Below are 22,229 nucleotides of genomic sequence, written 5' to 3'. Positions count from 1 at the left end.
ACGTTGCTTGAGTGTTGGGAGATGTCTTACCTTTCCATTGTACCCTTCAGAATGCTTTTAAGTAATGGACAGATCACAGATACAAGAAGATCATGTTGAAGACCTGCCAATAAATTTTAGTCTAGATCTGCGGTTCTCAGCTAGAAGCAGTTTTCACCCCAGGATATTTCACAATGTCTGGAGTCATTTTTAGTTGTCACAACTGGCCTTTGCTGCTTGTATCTAGTGTGAAAAGACCAGGTATGCTAAAAAGCATTCTACAATGCACAGGACAGCTGCCTCCACCAAAGAAAGAATCCTGTGCCCTTAATTTAACAATGCATTGTTAAGAAATCCTTGTGTTCCTTACAGGATATTCCTAACCTCTTTCCTTGTGTCCCTTTGTTCTCCCAGACAGAACCCAACATCCATCCTTCTTCTTCAGTTTAAGCAACTTCTCCAAAAAAATAATTGTAGTCAGATTAGTCCTCTGGTGACTTTAGTGGTAGTTCATTGAGTTTGAAACAAAATTTAAGTCCATTATCATGGCCATTATGATCAGGCTCTTGCATTCCTCCTGAACTTCACCTGTTCCTTGTCCAAGTCATTCTTTATGTACCAGCCATATCAGTCTCCCTTACTGGCTCAAAGATCAATATCAGCACAGACACTAACAAACATTGATAAAGCTTCTATCACGAGCCAGGTACTATTTTAGGTGCTGGGGAAACAACAGTGACCCAAACAGAACAAGTCCATGTCCTCAGGGAGCCAGTACTACAGATCAGTAGTCTTCAAGAGAACCTTCTGCAATGAAGGGAGTGTCTTAGGTCAGTCTTAAGTCAGCACCATCCAATAGAGTAGCTACACACAACTATTGAGTACTGGACGTGTGGAACATCTGAATCAAAATCTTCCAGAAGCATAAAATACACTTAGTATGACACATCTCGTTAACAATTCTTAATGATTATCTCTTCTAAGCCCTGCAACAAACCCATGAAGTGGATGATATTATCTTACCCATTTTTCATATGAGAAAACAGGCTCGGAAAGGTAAGGGAAAGTTGGACAAAGTCAGATGGCTAATAAGAGATTAGCCTGGCTCTGACCTGGGTCTGTATGACTCCAGGATCCACACAATCTACATCCCACCACACTAGTCAGACCAGCTGCCCTGGGCAATATTCCTCACAGCAAAGGAGTACATGGACATGATCAAAATGATCTAGATAGTCACCCCACTCCCAGGCACATCTCATACAGATGATCATCACTTCGCTCACGTCACTAGGAATTAAAATGAAAAACTGGGGCTGTGGGGGAAAGAGGGCTTCCTTCCCCGTTCTTCACGGCAAGCTGCAGTGGCAGAGTGGCCCCGGAAGACGGTGCTGGCCAGACACACAGATCCTGTGGCTCCTGAGGATCTTGGAAGCTGCACGTTGTTTAGCCTGACCCTGGGTACAGATGACGGCTGCCCTCCAGGCACCTTTACTCCAGGAAGCGTTTTGTTTTCTAGAAAACCTCTCCACTAGCCCCAGGTCCGTCCTGTCCACTACACCTGGCTCTTGCTTCACTTGCTTACATCGGTCTTAGCCTTTGGCCGCCAACCACTCAGCCTCCATTAGTTTGGAGCTGCTCTGCACCATCAACACCATGAAAACTCCAGCGTGACCCCTAGGCCTGTGGGGGCTTGACCCCACCCCCCTCTCTGAAGCCCTCCTGAGTGCCCACTAGAACCACTGCGCCTTCTAGGGTGCTGCTTCTCAAAGCCTCACCCTCTCCATGAAGCTAATAATCCCTGCCCCTCAGCTGCTACTTTTTTTTTTTTTAAATTGAGATATAATTGACATATAACAGTATATTAGTTTCATGCAACTTAATGACTTGATATATGTATGCTGTTGCTGCTAAGTCACTTCAGTCGTGTCTGACTCTGTGTGACCCCATAGATGGCAGCCCACCACGATTCCCCATCCCTGGGATTCTCCAGGCAAGAACACTGGAGTGGGTTGCCATTTCCTTCTCCAATGGATGAAAGAGAAAAGTGAAAGGGAAGTCGCTCAGTTGTGTCCGACTCTTCTCGACCCCATGGACTGCAGCCTACCAGACTCCTCCATCCATGGGATTTGCCAGGCAAGAGCAGTGCAAATATTTACATTCAGTTAGCATCCATCACCATGCAGAGTTGCAATTTCTTTACAATGAGAACTCTTAAGCTCTACTCTCAACAACTTCCAAATACACACTAAAGCATGAACTTAGTCACCGTCCCCAGGTGCGATTCTCAATTCCTGTGTATTCGCAGGCTCCCCCACTGTCCAGCAAGTCCAGCTCATTCTACTGCCAAGATCCGTCCAGAACCCACCCATTCCTCTCCACTTCTACACCCTGCCCTTGTCCAGGCCACCCAAGTCTCCTGCCTGATATCACAACCCTCTCCTAACTGGTCTTCTCAACCCTGCTTCTCGTCCTCAGGTTCATTTTCCCCAGAGCCGCAAGAGGGATCTTAAAACATAATTCAGACCAAATCACCATGTGACGATGACAGGACTCATGTCTGATTCACCTCTGTATTCCATGGCCCAAAGCCAGTGTTGGTGGGACTCGACATGAGGTTTTCTCTTTACTCAAACACCAGACTTGGAGCTGACTCCCGAGTCAGGACAACACATGTGTAGTTTTCTTACTCCTGGTGTGTCTGAGGTGGGGAAGGACAGCAACCCCCTCAGGCCCTCCCGCTTCTCCTTCTGCATGTCAGGGGCCAGTGGTGCACCCACTCCATCAGCCCCGGGGCGGCTGGCTACTCACACTTGGTGTGCCGGTCACACAGCGCCGACGCCCGCATGTCACACAGCCGGATTGTCCCTTTGCTGCTGCTGTACACGAAGGTGTTGCAGTGGTGGGGGTGGAACTCAGCCGCCGTGATCACCTCCGTGAGCTCCTCCATGTTGGCTGGCTTGATGTCCACGATATCTGGCACAGACGAGTCAAGGAGGGGACGACGGGGAGGGGTGCCTCAGCGGGGACTACGAATCGTCGCTTTATCTAGAGGAACAGGTCAGCACTGAGCACACACGGAGGATCCTCATCAGGACTCTGGCAGACAGGCAGCTATCACTGGACCCACGCAGAAGAGGCCAGGGATGTTCAGCGGCCAAAGGCAGAACTAGACCTCAGGTCTCCCAAGGCCCTAATCAGGGTTCCATCCCCGTAACATGTAGATGCTCCATCCACATTAAAGTTACCTGCTCACGCAGTCAGGCTAAATTGTGCCAGGCTGCAAGGGCTTTCATTTCTCATTTTACAACAGTGGTTAAGAAACCAGTCCCATCACAACTAAATAATTCGATATATTTGAAATTTTAACCAAACTCCTGGGCTGATGCATTGTATCTAGGACAGACTGTGAATCTTTTCCCACAAAACCCCTCGGATCTTTAGAGAGGGTGTGGAGAGAAGGGAACCTTCCTGCACTGTTGGGTGGGAATGTAAATTGAGATAGGCACTATGGAGGTTCCTTAAAAAACTCAATCAGAACTACCGTATGACCCAGCAATCCCACTACTGGGCGTATACCCTGAGAAAATCATAATTTAAAAGGACATGTATACCCCAAATTCACTGCAGCACTATTTACAATAGCCAGGACATGGAAGCAACCTAAATGTTTGATGACAGATGAGTGGATAAAGAAGATTTGGTATACATGTACAGTGGAATAGTATTCAGTCATAAAAGGGAAAGAAATTAGATCATTTGTAGAGATGTGGATGAACTTAGAGCTGTCATACAGAGTTAAGTAAGTCACAAAAAGAAAAAGAAACACCATATACTAATGTATATATGTGGAATCTAGAAAAATAGTACTGATGAGCCTAGTAGCAGGTCAGGAATAGAGACACAAATGTACAGAATGGACTTGTGGACGCAGGGAGGGCATGAGAGGGTGGGACAAACTGGGAGAGAAGCACTGACATATATACACCCCATGTGTAAAACAGACAGCTAGTGGGAAGCTGCCTTATAACACAGGGAGCTCAGCTTGGAGCTCTGTGATGACCTGGCTGGGGTAGGATATATGTATACTTATAGCTGATTTACTTCATTGGACAGCAGAGACTAACACAAAATTGTAAAATAATTTTACTGCAATAAAATAAAAAAAATAATGTCAATGAAATTATAATAACAACAGCTGCTACCATTTATTGAGCACTGACTAAAGGTCAATTGCTGTGCAAAGCACATCGTGTGCTTTCTTTCATTTAATCCTTATAACAGCTCTCTAATCAACACTTTACTTATCCCTGTTTTTTAAAGGGCAGAAACAGAGTCTCAGAGTATGTAAGTAACGTGCCCCAAGTCACATGGCTAAAGAGTGGCAGTGGTAGGATTTTATCCCAGGTGCAAGATTTGCACTTTTTAGTAATTATGCAAAATTTCTCTTACTGAAGATATACAGGATCTCAAATCTCCATAAACTGTGATTTGCTTTAGAGCTTGTGTGGGAGTTCAAATATTAAAAAGAAGCCATCCAATTGTACAGCAGGATAGTTTTGGCCTCCCTTGTAATATACCCTTAGTTTTATCATAGTTTCCCTTTTTTTGTCCTGAGTATTTTCCTTTTTGATGAAGAACCATCATACCTCTATTTTTAAGGAACATAGCCTTGTGTATTGAAATGAAACATTTGGCCTTTCATCTATCAATGTGATGGTGACCTAATAGAAACAAACACCTTTAGTGGGAGTGAGTTTGTGCTGATCCATTCACATCCCTACTGAGAGTGTGGAGGACCTGGGTACAGGTTGGGAGGTGCCTGAGGGCTTGCTATCTGAGAACCTGCATAGGAAGAGGTCTCTTGATGTGGATGCTATGAACCAAAATGATTCTCACCGTTGAACCACATTTGTGATTTCACCCCACCTGTTTACCGGGTAGCATTTTTCAACTTAACATTTGTTTCTATGGGTGAACTTAAATCGACTTACTTTTTTCTTTACTCAGCCTCGTAATCAGGAATCCAATATTCATGAAATCATCAGTTTAATAAGCTAGTTACATTTTAAATAACACACCTGAAATAAACGCATTTAATAATTAAAATGAACACATTTATGGGTGTGCCAGGAACTGACGAATCACATTTTGGAAAACACTGCATTGAATCAACAAGCAATAACTTCAGACAGACAGTTCTGTTCGACTGGGATGGATAAAAGTCTATGTTTTTTTTGTAAGGTTGGTGGCCTAATCTCCTCCTTAGAGTTTAAAAGAGTAATGAGTAAATGCACTGATATTTTTAGTCATATTAGCACTAACAAAGTAGTCATCTATTAGCAAACATCACACATGCTCTGGCATGTAGTTTGATGCAATAATGGCTGTGTATCTGGTTGTGCCTCTTTCTCCTTCAATTATCTCTTATAAATCCTGTTGGGTTTTTTCTAAAATTAGCTTGAGATTGAACTAACATTACATTTTGCTACAATTTCCCTCAGCAACCCAGATACAGATATTACTTATGTCTCTGGAGAATGTAGGTCCCCTGGACTCATAAAATACTACCTTCTCAACTGCTCCCAGTGTTATAAATATTATCACAGTTAGCATCACGTGCTGGGGAACAGGAGCCTGTTTCCCCCCAGAAGAAGGCCCCAAGCTGCAGCTCTGGGGTTCTCCCCAGCCCCCTGACCCATGCATGCCCTCGGCTTTGTGGCCACAATACAGGGTGGGGTGAGCAGAGGTTAGTGTTTAGCTGTTGTCAGATTTCATTTCCCTCCAGAAAGAGCCTCCATACTCCACTGTGCCAGTGAGCATGTTTTTCTTTTCCCAAAATAGGGCAAGAAAATCTGGTGCTAGCTTTCTCAACCTCTACCAGTACAGCTCTAAAAACAAGCTAACTGGAAAGGATCTTGGCTGTGTGGGAGGGGGAGGTGCTACATCTACGGTTACTTTTTTTCTCACCTAAAAATAAAGCTCACAAGTTAGAACGTGTGAAAACGAAGTGCTTAAACATATACATGAAACCAGGAGCATCCTCCACCTTCAAGAACACCATGAGAACTGAATTTGCTTAGGGCTGCCGCCTCTGGACCCTTCCTCTCTCCTTCCCCGCCTCCATCCTGGACCTCCAAGCCTGCCCACCGTCCCTCACACCCAGGCATCTTCCTGGTGACTAAATAGAGTGCTTCTTTGGGTCTGAATTTCTGGGGTTCAGGAGAAAAGCCATGACTCCAATCCTCTTTTTAGTAATTGTGATGATAAGGACAACAAGAAAGATAATATGAAAATAAAAAGCAGTTGCCAATGTTCATCAAGTGCCACGCACTGTCTCATTTGATCTTCACCTCATCCTTATGATGCTAATATTATTAATAGACCCGTTTTCAAGCAGAGGAAACAGTGGCTGAGGTACATTACTTAATGTTATATAATGGTAGCGGGTGGAGCTGGGATCTGAACCCAGGTTTGTTTGACTCTAGAGCCTGGTTCCTGACCACATGCCATCCTCCTGCACTGATGAATGGCCCCCACAGAGCCGGCCTTTCCCAGCAATGTAATTCTGGCTCTTTTGAAACTCCCCTGGCTTATCTGAGAGGGATTCTGCTTGCAACTGGTGCTCGTTCAATTCACCCACCACTCTGGGTGCTATATTTTTCAGAACCAGAATTTGGACCCAGCATCTGCCCTAGGATTTTTGTGTTCTCTGATGTGATTTTTTTTTTTTTTTTTTAAGGAAATGTAAGTTGAGACAGAAACACGGTAAAGGATTTCTTGAATTATTAACTGATGGAGGATTTTCTGAGTTCTAAAAACATTTAGGAGGAGTCTAGTTTCCAAAAATTCAATGGTGTGTGGGGATGACAAGACAGCATATTTTACATGCATTCTCTGTAAACTCAGTCTTTTTCCTTACACAGCTCTCAAGGGAAACACACACCTCCAGCATGTGCGGTTGTGCCCTTCATGCTGGGAGGGAAGGAGAACGGAAGGGAGTAACGCCTGGCTCCCTGTATTATCTTGGAAATGGAATGATGCATGTTGACAGTCAATTTTCTCTTCCTCATCTTTTAGAGCTCTGTATCCAAATTATTTCCCTGTTGTCCCAAAGAACTAAACAGCAAAGGCAAAACAGAGCAATGGATTCAAGGCTAATATACAAGGCAGACAGCCAACAGATTGCTATTAAATTAACCCTGGGGCTTGACAGATCTGTTCATCCTGACCCCAACTGCTTATGGCATTCCTTATTAATGCTGAGCCCAGGCAAATTACCTCTGCTAACAAAAGGGGTTAATATGCCTCTCTGCTGGGACTGGAGGCAGTGCTGGGGACGGGAGGGGGCACAGCCAGTTTGGCAGCTGAGCTCTACGCTTGGAAGGCAGGAGGTGGGAAGGTGAGGGCACTGTTGTGCCAGGCAATGGCCTAAGGCATCATTTAAAATAATAATTGAAGACGCTAGGAGGTCACCTCTTAAGGGATCAGCTTCAAACAAATAAAAAGCCAAGGCCATAAATTACATCCGCGGTGGGGTAAGGAGATGAAGAGGGTTATGGCAGGATGCTCAAGGGGAGATGGGGACCATTCAAGAGTCATTTCCTTGATCCCAAATTTGGAAAAGTTTTCCATAAAAATGTCTATAGAAACATTATAAAGGAGAAAGACTGACAACAACCTTAATATACAGAAACAGGGAAATGATTGAGTAAATTCTGGTTGATATCATTAAATTGTTTATGCAGTGAAATGCCAGGTCTGTTAAACAACTTGCAGGAAAAATTCTATCTATAGTGTGACCATAATGCCATTTAAAATTTATACTCTGAAACTGATGGCCTAAAAGGCAAAACTACCAAATGTCATTGATAGTTCTACTGGGGTGGGTCTATGAATTTCTTTTCAATTATCAGTTTTTTCATTTCTACATTTTCTTTTAGTGAAGTTGCACTATTTTAAGATTGAAAAAGATAAGATTTTTTTAATGCTTATTATGCATATGTATAATTTTAGGTGAGGTAAGTTAGATATAAAATATATACAGTCTGATCATAGCCATATAAAAAGAATGAGAGAAGAGAGAGAACAGAATGGAAGAAAATATAGTTATATATCACAGGGGTTATATATTTAAGGTTAGTATTATGTTATCCTTTAATAATGCTAGCTTGGGTTCATCCATTTGTTCCTTCATGTATTTCATAAATATTCACAAAGAATCTGCCAGGGATAGATTCCAGGCACAGGAGCTATAGCTGTGACCACAGCAGATCAAAAAATCCCCTGAACCATGGATCCTATTTTCTAGAAGGGAACATGGTTACTAAACAAGCTAGATAAATAAATAGAATATATAGTTTATTAGGTAGTAATAACTGTTAAATAGACAAAACAGGGAAGAGAGAAAGTATATATGTGTGAATGGGCAGTGTGTATGTGTGCACATGTGTGTGTGTGTGTGTGTGTGTGTTTGTGTATGACCCTAGATTGAACAGAATAAGACTTTCTAGATAAATTACGAATTTAAAAAATTTTCTTTATTTTTCTGAGCCCTACTGTGGAATTAATCAGCATTAAAATTGTGATGTAAATTCCTTGTATATACACAAAATTAGGTGGTGAGATTATAGGTCATTTTATAATATCTACAATGAATCCATATTATTAAATCAAGAAAACAAACAGTGAGTAAAGTAGTTTTCTTGGCTTAGAACCATCTATGAGACAGTTGAGAAATCAGGAACCGCATCTCTGGGTAAAGCTGAAGACAATATTGTGATAAATACTGCAATTGTAACAAGTGGGGTCAAAAGATTAGAATTCATTTTGTTTCCACCTCTATTTTGCTCCAAGATATGGGAAAGTCATTTTCTCTCTCTCAGGATTTCAATTTCTTTGCCTTTGAATGGGTATCATTCTGTTAACTCTGTTAGTCTGAGAAATTTTGATGATCAAATAAAACAGTGGAGAAAAAGTTATTTATTAAATGTTTTTGCAGTGGATTGAATAATCCAAACTTTCAAAGAAAACATGTCTTTTTTCCAAAGATAACTTTTATATGCATTAGGTTTGTGAGTTTTTGAAGATTTTCTCATATGCTTCTGTCTTTATCTCTGCTAATTTTGCTGATACTAAGAAGATTTTTTCCCTCTCCTTTCTTTCTAAGCCAACTACTGGTAGCAGAGCCCAGCAGGAGGCTGGACTCTAGATTTACCTGGGTAAGACACCCATGTTCAAAAGCAGTCGAGGCTTTTCAGATAGCACAAGTCTGCCAGTACTGAAAGTGGAGAATAGCCTTGAAAACTGGGCATATTAGAGCTGGATTCTGTTTTAGGGAGCAAGAGTTTATCTGAAATCTTTATTCCAAAGTCTGAATTTAATCTTTGGATAGAAAGCAGTGATTACAAGCCATCCAGATCTTGTCAGCAGAAAGGACTTGCTGCTTGATGGCAACACACTGAAAATCTCCAGAGAGGACTCCGAGGGATCTTCCTCTCTTAAGAGCTTAAAAAAAGCCAATGTGCAAATATTCATGGAGGGCTTTGCCAGTTGCTAGGCTCACTGTGAGAGGACTGACAAAGAGACACATGGTGCCCTAGGCGGTGCTTTTGGACACGTGTTGAGCTGCGAAAGACATGGGATAAGATGTCCTTTACAACTGTGGGTGGGGGGTACTTGAAAGTCCCATAACCACAGCCCCTTGCCTATTCATGTGACACAGAGCTTGAAATTTCTCCATTAGAAAATACTCAATACTTCCTTCAAAGGCCAATCCACGTGTTACTTTCTGTATGAAATGTTCTAGCCCTTCTTTCATGATCCTTCCTACCCACGTATCCATAGCACCTTGACCATACCTCTAGGAATACACTTAAGATACTGTGATAGAGGGCATTTTCCTCGAATATAAGAGTGAGATAGGCCTAGATTTGGAGCTTCACTGGTGACTCAGTGGTAAAGAATCCACCTGCCAATGCAGGAGAGGCATGTTAAATCCCTGGGTTGGGAAGATGCCCTGGAGAAGAAAATGGCAACCCACTCCAGTGTTCTTGCCTGGGAAATCCCATGGACAGAGGAGCCTGGCAGGTTATACCCATAGGGTTGCAAAGAGCTGGACATGACTTAGCAACTAAACAACAAACAGGCCTAGATTTTAATCTCAAATCCTGTGGCCAGTTACTACCTAACCCTCATTTTAAATGCCTTTGAACTTGTGAATTTATCAACAAAAAAAGGAAGAAAACTATAGGAGATGATGTAATCCACCTGCTACTTCATAGAGGCAACCCCCTCCCCCACCCCAAAAAGACTGTCAGTCTCATCCTCCCTAGTATGGTTACACGTCTGTCTCCCTCGGTCCACATGCTCACTTTGGAAGCTTTGTGAAATGCTAACTTGGTGAAGCTCAACATTTCTAAAATGTTTCTGGTTGTGGTGGGGTAACAAGGTTCATTCTCTCGGGTGAATTGAGGGACAAAAGAGAGAAAGCAGCCTCTCTGTACACACGCAGGTTTTCCCAGTGTTCAGTCCAACAGTGATCTACATGCTGTTATAATGGACTCTGCAGACCTGGTTAAAGGCCCCAGTAAGTTGACTTTAATTGAATCATAAGGAAGGTTATCCTGGGTGGGCCTCAACTAGTCTGTTGGAAGGCATTTAAACCAAGGTTTAGGTCTTCCTTGAGGAAGAGATCCCAACAGATGCCGAGACCACAACTTCTCTCTTGATGGCCATATGTGAACGTGGCCTGTGGTGTTCCTGCCTCTGTGTTCCAGCTTCTTGTGGTCTTTCTGTGCCTGACTGCTGGCCTTACAGACTTTGGGTTGGTCAGGCTAATTCACTGTAATATGCCAATCTGTCTGTCTCTCGCTACACACCCACATATACCCTCTCCTGCTGGTTTTGCTTCTGGTTGAATTCATCCTCCCTCTAGATGACAAGGACCATGATATCAGGGATGGATTTTTTATTCATCTTGGCATCTCCAGTGCACACCAAAAGTGCCCAGTAAATGTTGATGAGTCCTCATTAGCTATCTACAGAGAACTCTACTCAACACTCTGTAATTACCTATATGTGAATGGAATCTAAAAAGACTAGATACATGTATATGTATAACTGATTCACTTTGCTGTACAGCAGAAGCTAACACAACACTGTAAATCAACTATATTCCAATAAAATAAAAATCTTTAAATGTTTCTGGGTTTTACTTTAATTTATTCTTGTGACTTAGCAGCCTTCTTTAGGCAAGGTTTTTTTTTTTTTTTTTTAATGATGCAGAAAACTCACAGTAGGTCAACAGGCCAAGATACCAGGCCTGGATGTATTCGTGCTCAGTCGCTCAGTTGTGTCCAACTCTTTGCAAGTCCATGGACCGTAGCCCACCAGGCTCCTCTTTCTATGGGGTTCTCAGGCAAGAATACTGGAGTGGGTTTCCATTTCCTCCTCCAGAGGATTTTCCCAGCCCAGGGATTGAACCCAATTTCTTATGTCTCCTGCACTGACAGGCAGATTCTTTACCACTGCACCACCTGGGCTGTGGATCATTTAACTTGTGCTTTTCTTAGGAGAGAATGGGATCCAAGCAACAAGAATGGGATCCAGGGTAAGAAGAATAGGGGACTTGAAATATGCCCCCAACAATAAAAGCTACTGTTTATAGTCTTCACTTTGTGCCAGGCACTCAGCTAAGTACTTTAATGACTACCTCATTTAAACCTCACAATAACCTTCTATTATCCCCATTAACTGATGAGGAAATTGAAGGCCAGAGAAATGTTAAAACACTTGCAAGGTCACAGCTTTTAGGAGAGGAAGCTGGATTCAATCCAGTGAATCTGACTCCAGAGTCTGCCTTCCCAAATACTAAGTGACACAACTCCAAGGAAGTTCAAGGAGCCCCAGAAGAAGTCTGCAGAGTTGCTTTCTCAACCTTTCTCCTGATAACATGAGGCTCAAAGGGCAGAGGAATCCTCAGTCCCCCAAAGCCCTAGATCTGGTTTCAGACGCAGAGAGTTAGCAACCACACAAGCAAGGCACCAGGCCTGGGAAAATCCACCCAGGTGGCACTTAATATGGCAAGGAAGGGGTTGCTCTGGCACACACATGCCAATGTGCTGGTTGCGTCATGGGAAGGGATGCTCTGCTTTGACACTAAATGTCAGACTAAGATTGATATATGCAGTTGTGGACAGGACTAAGAAGGAGCTGACCCTGGGCTCCTACCTAGTCCATTATGCAACTTGTTAAATAAATCCATATCAAGTAAAAGTAAAGATACAGTCCTTAGCAACAATACACTGAGCACCTAGTTGGTGCTAGGCACTGCATTAAGCCATGGGATAAAGCCACAACAGCAGCAAGGGAGAGAAATTTGGGAAGCCCCATGCTGCTGCTAAGTCACTTCAGTTGTGTCCGACTCTGTGCAACCCCACAGACGGCAGCCCACCAGGCTCCCCTGTCCCTGGGATTCTCCAGGCAAGAACACTGGAGTGGGTTGCCATTTCCTTCTCCAGTGCATGAAAGTGAAAAGTGAAAGTGAAGTCTCTCAGTCGTGTCTGACTCAGCGACCTCATGGACTGCAGCCCACCAGGCTCCTCCGTCCATGGGATTTCCAGGCAAGAGTACTGGAGTGGGGTGCCATTAGCTTCCCTCAAAGCCTGCCCAGAAAAATTCTACTGGGGTAAAAGAAAGGCTGCTGTCCATGGTACTAGGGAGTTACAGAAACTAGAAGCCAGAAGTTGTGGTTATGATCAGGGAATCAAAATCCAAAAGGACCTCTGCTCAGTTGACAAGTGAGGCTGATGCAGAGGGGTGATAAAGACCAATTCAGAGATGAAGCACCCTGGAATCCAGTTGGTTTCTCCCAGAGAAATCCTCTGTCTCATGTCTAGAGACTGGGGTTACACAAGGTATGTCCTTTGCTCAGGTTTCCAGCCTTGCTTACAAATTTACTTCACTCTCTGGACCTCCTTGAGTTCCACCAACACATCATGCTCCCTCTTACACAGGACCTTTGTACACGATGGACTGATCTTTACCAAGTTAGCTCACGCTCATCTTCTTACAAATCTCAACTCAACAATAAGTTCCTCAGCAGAGCCTTCTTTTATTCCCTAGTCTACATCAGGTTTTTAAAAATGCATTCACCAAACCATATTTCCTTTCTTTGTAGGATTTACTTCAGTTTGTAATTATATATTCATTAGTGTGATTATTTGATTAATGTCATTCTAAAGGCAGAAAATTTGTTTCTTTTTATTCTTGTATCCCCATGGCTTAATGCAGTGCCTAGCACAAACTAGGTCTCAGTATATAGTTGTGGAGGGCTGTATCATTACTTTTACTTGATATGGATTTATTTAATAGGTTCAAAAATGGACTAGGTAGGAGCCCAGAGTCAACTCCTTCTTAGAACTGAGAACAGAGTTCAAAGGATCCTAGGTAGATCATACTTCTCATAATTAAGAAACATCCCTCCTTTATTGAAAAGTCAGGGCTGCCTTTTGCCCTAGAAAACCACTAATCTAGAAATGAGTTGTTATTGTCCTGATGTAGTTAACCCCTTAAGGCCAAAGTCTGACCATGTTATGCTAGAACCTGTTACACAAAACAGGGACAGGCTGACTATGGATGGAAGGAAGAGGATACAAGGCCAGGTGCCATAAGGCTAGGAATGTCTCCCTCTGGTATGGTGCTAAACACGAGGCCTGGACCTCAGAGACCTTGCAGATATCTGGTAACTGGGGTATAATGAGCAACATCTTGCAAAGAACAGCAAACAGCAGAACTGAAGGGGGTGTCTAGAACTGAGAAGACCCAGATAATAAATTCAACAGAATATAGTCTACCCTTCTACCACTCAACTTTTCTAGTTTCCTTTTACTTTCAACAATAATTTTGACTGTAGACTTCCCTGGTGGTCCTGTGGTTAAGAACGTGACCTGCCAAAACAGGGGACACAGGTTTGATCCTTGGTCCGGGAAGATTCCACACGCCATAAGGCAACTAAGCCCATGCTCCATGACTACTGAGTCAGTGCTCAGAAGTCCATGAGCCACAACTACTGCGGCCTATGTGCCTAGAGCCCACGCTCTGCAAGAGGAGAAGCCCATGTGGCACAACGGAAGAATCCCCACTTGCCACAACTAGAGAAAGCCTGAGTGCAGCAACAAAGTCCCAATACAGTAAAAAATAAATATAACTAAATAATTATTAAGATAATTATGATTGTGGCGGTCCCTGTTCACTGATCATTTACTTAGCAAGGTACTGCCCTAAGCGTATATGTACACATATATACGCATATGTATGAGTATATGTGCATGTTTATAAACACCTTTTACAAAATTCAAACAATCCTCTTTGACAGAGCTCTTCTCTACAGATCGTGATGTAGGGATTTGGCTAAGTTAGGAGCCATGTTAAAGCTTACACAGCCAGCAAGTAGTAGAGCTGGGTGAGAACTTGAGGCTTGTTGGACTCCAAAGACTGTGTTCTCAAGCACAATGCCAATGTCACACCAAATGCTAGTCATTGGAAGCTATGACTTTAAAAAACCATATTGCAACACTACTTGCCTTAATGGCTACTAGTACTTTTCGTTACATATACGCACCACATAATTTAAATGGATTTTTCAGTATCTGTGATATCATAGGATATGACAGTTGCGTTTTATAATATTCATTGTCATAAATACATAATTATGAAAACAAAGAACATCCATATAGTATTTAGAAGCAGCTTGCCTCCCATGTCAGGGTTACTCATACCATACTTGGGGAATCCCACACTTTTCTATCCAGAACCATGTTTCTTCTGCCTCTTTCAGTGGATAAGAAGCACCATGGAAATGACACTAAACAACATCTGATTTAAGAAGACCTGTCTGGGGGTTGGTGCTTTTCCAAGGCTGCTTTGAAAGATGGCTGCTTCCTACCCCAGAGGCGGCTGCACTTCAGAGACAACAAGCTAAAGGGTCCCAGTTTGTATAGTCTGCTCAGTGCTCAGGGCGGTTTGGATGAAAATAACTATATAGATATCAGTTATCATCATTCTCATGATGACAATGATTATTTTACATATGGCTGTTTTAAGGGTGAATGGCATGGGCTCATTTGTATGCCAGCATCTGGCAGGCTGTCACACATCTGCGGAATATAACCTCAACTGTGCTATTAATACTTCCCCTTTGCGTTCTCCCCAAGGCATCTGTCTCCTAAAGTGCCTAAAGAAACTTCGCTCCCTCTTGAAGCCCTAGAGGCAAACTTCGGAAAACATGTCACCTAGACTGGGGCAGCAGAAGCTCAGAGTGACAGCAGCTGAGCCTGAACAGATTTCTGGCTCTTGGAATAGATATCAAGGCAGACAGGGAACCACCACCCACACTCGTCTGTTAGCAGCTGCACTTCCAGGCAAAATCTGTGGGCAGATTCTCCTAGGCTCAGACAATATGTCCCATCTGCTCTGTGATCAACAAAAGATGTCAATCGTGGTCTTAATGGTCAGTTCTCAGTCTCCATAACCCCCACCACTGGCTTATAGCTGCCTTCCCTGAAAAGCCTTGGGAGACCCTTCTGTGGTGGTGACCTGGTGACTGAGCACTTAAACCAGGTCTTTTTATTTATGTGCAACAGCTATACCACATTTCCCAGCCTGCCTCACAGTTAGAGGTGCTCATGTGATTGAGTTCTAGCTAATGGGATGCATGCTAACTTAGAACCTGGCTCATAGGAGTCTCCTTTGTGTGGTCCTACACCATCTTCCTCTTTTGCTGTACAGATGCAGATAAGGCATGGTGACACTGGGGAACCACAAGATGGAAAGAACCTGAATCTCTGAATCACTGATTGAGGGAGGCTGCTTGCTGATGGAGATCAGCAATATCAGACTGTACAAGAGAAATAATCTTTCATATGCTTGAGCCATTATGGACTCTATTTCATATCAGAACATTCAGAGCTTTACTATAATTAATACACTCTTATGGTGAAATTGCCAGATTCTATTTCATTATCAATTATCTAATGGATCATCTCCACTTTAGTGACCTACTAGTATTTCAAACTTGACATGCCCAATCCAATGGTACTTTCTATATGTCAGAATATTCTAGGTACTGGGATACAGGAATGGATCATACAAAGTTCCTTCTCTTATAAAATTCACATTCAAAGACAGGGAAACCCGAAATACACAAATTAAAAAAAAAAAAACAAACAATTACAAATAGTGACCCTTGTTATGAAGTTAATGGGGATGGAAGGTTATTGGGGGTTACTTGGGAGTTAGTGGAAGTGCCTGTGAGGAGGTGACAGGAGATTGAAGTCTATATGATGAAATGTAAAAAGTCAGCCCTGTGGACTCTAGGGGCAAAGTATTCCAGGAAGAGGGAACAACAAATGCAGAGAATGGAAGGAAGAACAAGCATTACCGAGGAACAGATAGGAGGTTAGGTGGCTGAAGAACAGTGACCTAGAGGACAGTGGTATGACAGGATAGCAAGAGGGAGGCAGGGACATGATCATGTGAAATCTTACAGTCCAAGATTAAGAACTTGGACCTTTTGCTAAGTTCAAAAGGAAACTACCAGTGTGGTTTAGTCCTGGGAGGAATGATATATGAATTACATGTTGAAAGGCCCACTCTATTATGTGGGGCATGTATCATGTAGGACAGCGAGAAGGAACAGAAGCCAGAGAGCAGATTATTGCAGTCACAAAGGTGAAAGAACCATGGCTGGTACTAGTGTGGGCTGGCAGGAGTGGAGATGGAGAGAGATGAGTTGATTTGAGATACATTTTAGAGGAAGCAAAGGCAGGGCTCACGGACAAATTGGGGTGGGGGGTGAACAGGCTGGTAACTGGGAGAAAGGATCAATATTGACTCTTACGTCAGTTACTCAGCTGCCTGGGTGGTGAAATCATTAAGATTGGGAATTCAAGTGAAGAGTCAAGTCTGTGGTGGGATGGACCACATGATAGGTGCTGAATAAATGACTGATTTTAATATTAAATATAGGGTCAACATAGTAGGATGAGAATGCTGGGTCATCTACTCATTCAGCAGTTGTCTTGATTTCTCTCAATTTGACCTAAACAGAAGATAATAATAATTTCAACATGGGGTTGTTATATGAAATATACTTTTGGCAGGAAGAGACTGAAGAAGTATGATGGGGACATGAGCATTGCTAATAAAGTTTGATTTTCTGATTTAGCTGTTACTTATACAGGAGTCCTCTGCCTGTGAAAATTCATCAAGCTGGACAATTATGATATGTGCACTTTTCAAAATGAGATTCAATATGTTAGGTTCTCAGCGCAGTGCCTGGAATTCAACAAATCCACTATTACTTTCATTATTATAATACAATGAAAACCATCTCCTGTGTAACTGTGGTCCATAATGTAGATACAGGCCATTTGTGAATCCATCAACAAGAGGAAGGAGCCTTACACTGAACTCTAGGGTCTGGCCTTATAGCTGATAAAGTTCTAATTCATGACACACAAATGCTTCGGCATAAAGGAAGTGATTCAGTGTTCTAACCCAAAGGTAGTCCTGGTTCACTACTTGCAATTCAATACCTCCCTAACTTTGGATGAGAGTGTCACAGATGCCAATATAATTTAAAAGGGAAGAGTTCTCCACAAGTGCTAAGTCTTCGATAGGGATTGCCCCTTTCTATTCCATTTCCTCCCAAGCTTGCTCATACCTGAATAGTCTTGATTCAAGCCAACTGGTTATTGGCCCCAAAGAAAGGATACTAAAACTCTGATTGGTTATTTCAAAGTTCCATAGGTTAATTCTCAGGTCATCAGCTGACATGTAGGTTTCATAGTCGCTGTTGACTGATATAGAGTTGATATGATATGTGTGCGCGTTGGCAAATACTCTTCGTGGGGTGGCCTCCACCATCAGGTCCATGGGTCTCAGGACAGGTACCTGGGATGCAAGAGAAACAAATTGCTTCAGAACCACAGCTCTTCATTAGGAAAGAGTGTGTGTGTTTATATCCTTCATTATCACACACAAAATCACAACCACATCACATCAAAGGAGATCTAAGCTAGAGAGAGACTGATCAATTACATGCTGTTTCTATTCCCTTTGGTGCCTTTTAGTTTCATTCTTTTTTAAAAATGTCACCATCCCTTAGCCCTGATGGGCAATTTCATCCTTTATAGACTCTAAGATTTTTTTCAAGTGGCCTCCTCTCAGGGGAACAGCTGCCAGAGATGTTGTTTCAGATTGTTTGTTTTTTAAAACATGAAATCTATTTTTAAAAGGAAGTTGTAGAAATTTTTAGAAATGTCTAGTTTAACTGAGATTAAAATTTAGTCTTCATGGCTTTGGGAGCCTAGGCCTCGTCCTAGTTCTATCTTTAATCTTTTTAAAAGAATTTTGGGAAAGCATATAATCACCCAATTCTAGTAGCCCAAAATCAGTCATTAAAATATAGGGAACCCATTGTTTTATCTGGGAAGATCTTGGTTTAACCTGTATATCAACAAGGCAGTGTACACTGTCATGTCAAAACTGTCCTCATTTGGACAATAAATTATATGGTCATCTTACTGATATATAAAGGATACTTAGTATTTGTTGAATAAATGAGAATAGTGAACAATTGTTATCTCCTTATGGGTCAAAGAATCAGACAGTTAAATAGTTTTGCATACAAGGGCCTTTCCTGGTGGTACAGTGTTTAAGACTTCACCTTCTAATGCAGGGGGTACAGGTTCGATCCCTGGTTGGGGGGGCTAAGATTTCACATGCCTCGTGACCCCAAAAAACCAAAACATAAAACAGAGGCAATATTGTAACAAATTCAAAAAAGACTTTAAAAATGGTCCACATCACAAAAATCTTAAAAAAAAAAAAGTTGAATGAAGAACTGAGAAGAAACATAGAATCCTATACAAATGTGGCACTGGATATCCTGGAAATCAGAGAAGCTTGAGATGTGGATGTAGGAAGAACCAGGGATCCTCTAAAAGCCAGGAGTGGGATGGAAGGCAAAGTCTTCACAAGCCCTTTACCTTGTTGTGGATGATGGTTCTTTAGCAGAGGCCCAGGGAAGGTAAAAACTAAGACAGCTGGTTCTGACCACAGATTCGCCCCCCACTGACAGGCTGTGTGATCTTGCGCAATTATCTTGCCCCTTCTGGGCTCTGGTTATACGATCTGAAATATCCACTATGCCCTACTTATCATGAAGGGTGGTTGGGATCTGTTGAGATGATTTGCCCTTCAGTTCAACCTCCTATTCACCCTTTCAACAACATTTTCTTGAGCTCTGTACAAGGTCCTGGTGTAGAGGGGCGGGGGGGACATTCAACTGGGGAGCCAAACCAGACACCTGCCTTCATCTGGCTGGCCCAGGTGGTGAAGGCAGGTACGAAATCATCCCATAATAAAATGTAGTAAGCACCCAGAAGGAGAGGAAATAGCACAAAGAAGGATTTAACGTGGTCATGGAGGTCTGGAGAGGTTTTGCTGAGGAAGTATGAATTGGATGACTTAAAGGATGAGAAGAGATTTACTAGGCCAGGAGGGGAAGGAAGAATGCTCCAGTCAGCGGAAAGAGCACGTGCAGAAGTCCTATGGTGAGGGTAACGCAAGAATTAAATATCAATTAGTCAGTGTAGTTGAGACAGAGAGTGATGAGAACCACGGTGGGAGATGAAGTGACAGGGTCGGTAAGAGGCAGGCCCCAAAAGAGATTTTTGCCACCACCCTAAGAGAAATGAAAGTGAAAAGTGAAAGTGTTAGTCAGTCGTGTCCAACTCTTTGTGATCCCATGGACTGTAGCCCACCAGCCCAAGAGATATGGGAAGAAATCAAAAGATTTTTCAATGATTTTGATATGATAAGGATCCAAGTTTCAGTGAGATCATTCCTGATGTAGTGGGGAGAACAAATTATAGAGGATGAATGAAGTAGAACTTTGAAAAGGAAGGTGATATATTGATACTACTGAACACCAGTTAAAGGTATGTCTGAGTTAAGGCTTTGTAATGGGTAAGAAAAGTGCCTTAGAAACTCTCCCAATAAATAAACAAAATTTCCCAGTAAGTCAACAAACAAAATAAACTTTCCCAATAAATAGACAATATTTATTGGGCACTGATTGTGTCAATCATCCTTCACACCTACCTAGGAGATTCTTTTGACAACTCTGTGAGACAGAGAGCAGTAGTACAAAGTACTATGATAAAGAGAAAACTCAGGCTCAGAGAAGCTAAGTCAGTGGCCCAGAATCGCCCAGCTGTAGGAGGCAGAGTCTGAAGATGATTAGAGTCTATCTGACTGCAAAGCTACTGCTTTTCCCACTGTATCACACCACACTCAGATACTATACATGATAGGAAGTGATAACTGCTCTGTAAGGGACATGAGTACAGGGCCCATAGAATTCATGGAATTGATAGAATTATGGGTAGTAACAATGGTAGTGGTAGAATTCTGCAGTTAAGCTGCCTCTAGAAATCTCAGTTTGGGGTTGGAGGTGTTCATGGCATTTGAATAGGGTGTCTACTCCACATGCTTTCATAGATACATGCTCTGCTTTGAGGTTTGTCACAGAGGAATTCCCTACCCAGAGCTTTTGAGCTCTGTACTCCCCTACTCCCACTCACCTCCCCGAGGTAGTGGCACTGAAAGCAAGTTCCCCAGGGCCAGGGAAGCAATGGAATCTGTGAGGACTTCCAGGGGCTCTGCCTAAACTCTTCCCTGGGCCTCCTTCATTACCCTCACTGTCTGCACAGGCTTCCTGTGGCTGTGGCGACGCGGGGAGGGAACATGACAGCTAGGATCAAGAGGCATTACCAAGTGGGAGCTGCCAGCTCAGAGCTTCAGCTTCATGTGACAGGCCTGCCTGCTAATTCAGGCTGACATACTCCATGATGTAGCACTAATGGGGAAGCTCTGGGTAGGTATCTGGGGGAGGGAGCGCTAACGCTCTGCCCAGATAAGCCAGGCGACAAACATCACTCGTGATATTCCAGCACCCTCCCCACGCCCAGGTCAAGGCTGTCCACTGCCTAGGGGCACCATGTCAAAGGAGGAAGGAGGAGGTAAGGTGGTTCAAGCTTACCAACTGGACAGGATGACCAGTTAGGAAACCCCGTTGGGACTGTGTTTCCTATCTGCTCTGGACACATGCTCTTTCTGGGGCCAGGAGGGGAGAAGAGTGGGATACGGTTCCCTGAGTTCAGCCCATGGGCAATCATTTGGGTCTTCCCTGTAAGATCAGGGAGGGCTTCCTGTACTGGCAGTGACTGAGTTAGAGCACCCCTGCCCTTCAGCCCTCTCAGTAGCCGACCTCACGAGGAAGATTCCTTGTTTGCCATTTTATGGGGTAGGTGAAAATCCTGTCTGACGTCACACAGAGAGAGGAAGGAGTGGAGCTGAACTGGAACAATGTAGTTCCTGAGTGAGTCCAGAGAACCACTGCTGCAAAAGAAATGCTTGGGAAGAAATACGAAGATGCCACTTCTGCAAGTCAAAAATCGTCACATCTCAGTAATTTCATGTGGTTCAGGCTAACAGTATGGAAGGACTCTGTGCCATATGGATGTGACACTGACTCATGAAACACTGAATCTTGGAAGGACCCCTGGAGTCTCTTTCAAGGCTGTCACATGTATATGTGTGTGTTGGGGGGCACAGTGGGAGGCTGTGGTGTCTAGGCCTTACGACCTTCATCATTCTTGGTAAAATGTTAGGATCCTCACATCTTGCTTAAGTAATTATGGATAAGGAAAGTGTGAGACCAACCACCACAGACAGTTCCTGAATTCTGCAGATGAGGAAGTCAGGAACCCCCGAGGTGACGTGCCATGTCCACGGTGGCCCGGTGGGGGTTGCCAGCACAGCCCGGCTTTCTGCCACTCATCCGATTGCTTCCTCTGTCCCGATACCAGGTGCCTGAGCTATTCTCCACAGGACCCGACAAACTCCAGGATCAAGCCAGGACCTTCAACTGGTGGTTCACACCCTCTTTTCTGCACTATCTCGGCAGTGGCCATGGGGAGAGACCCCCCGAGACAAGGCTGGTGCTTCAGTAGGCTTGCGAATGAGAACGGGGCCAGCCTTGGCCCTTGGAGGCCGCAGGCGGCCAAGGACTGTGCTGCTGGAATCCTTGTCCCTCCCTAGGCACCCCATACTCCTCCCTGACTCTGATTCAGTTTCAGCTCATTGCCCTGAGCATGATTGCAAAGCATAAACAACCCAGC

General features: G+C 43.4%; 1 protein-coding gene across 10 annotated transcripts in view; it reads right to left on the bottom strand.

Moving 5' to 3' along the window:
• The window catches only part of PPP2R2B (protein phosphatase 2 regulatory subunit Bbeta), a 514,461-nt gene that overhangs the window by 56,136 nt on the left and 436,096 nt on the right, over nucleotides 1-22,229 (bottom strand). For all 10 annotated transcript variants that reach the window (XM_027546058.1, XM_027546059.1, XM_027546055.1 and 7 more), the window contains 2 exons: nucleotides 17,757-17,934; nucleotides 2,791-2,955 (listed from right to left, as the gene is read on the bottom strand). In XM_027546058.1, the coding sequence (XP_027401859.1) occupies nucleotides 2,791-2,955; nucleotides 17,757-17,934 (343 nt within the window). The remainder of the gene's footprint in view (nucleotides 1-2,790; nucleotides 2,956-17,756; nucleotides 17,935-22,229) is intronic.

Source organism: Bos indicus x Bos taurus, chromosome 7 (genome assembly GCF_003369695.1).
Source record: "Bos indicus x Bos taurus breed Angus x Brahman F1 hybrid chromosome 7, Bos_hybrid_MaternalHap_v2.0, whole genome shotgun sequence".
NCBI lineage: Eukaryota > Metazoa > Chordata > Mammalia > Artiodactyla > Bovidae > Bos > Bos indicus x Bos taurus.
Note: the sequence above shows the minus strand (reverse complement) of the source record. Positions and strands in the feature narration are given on the sequence as shown.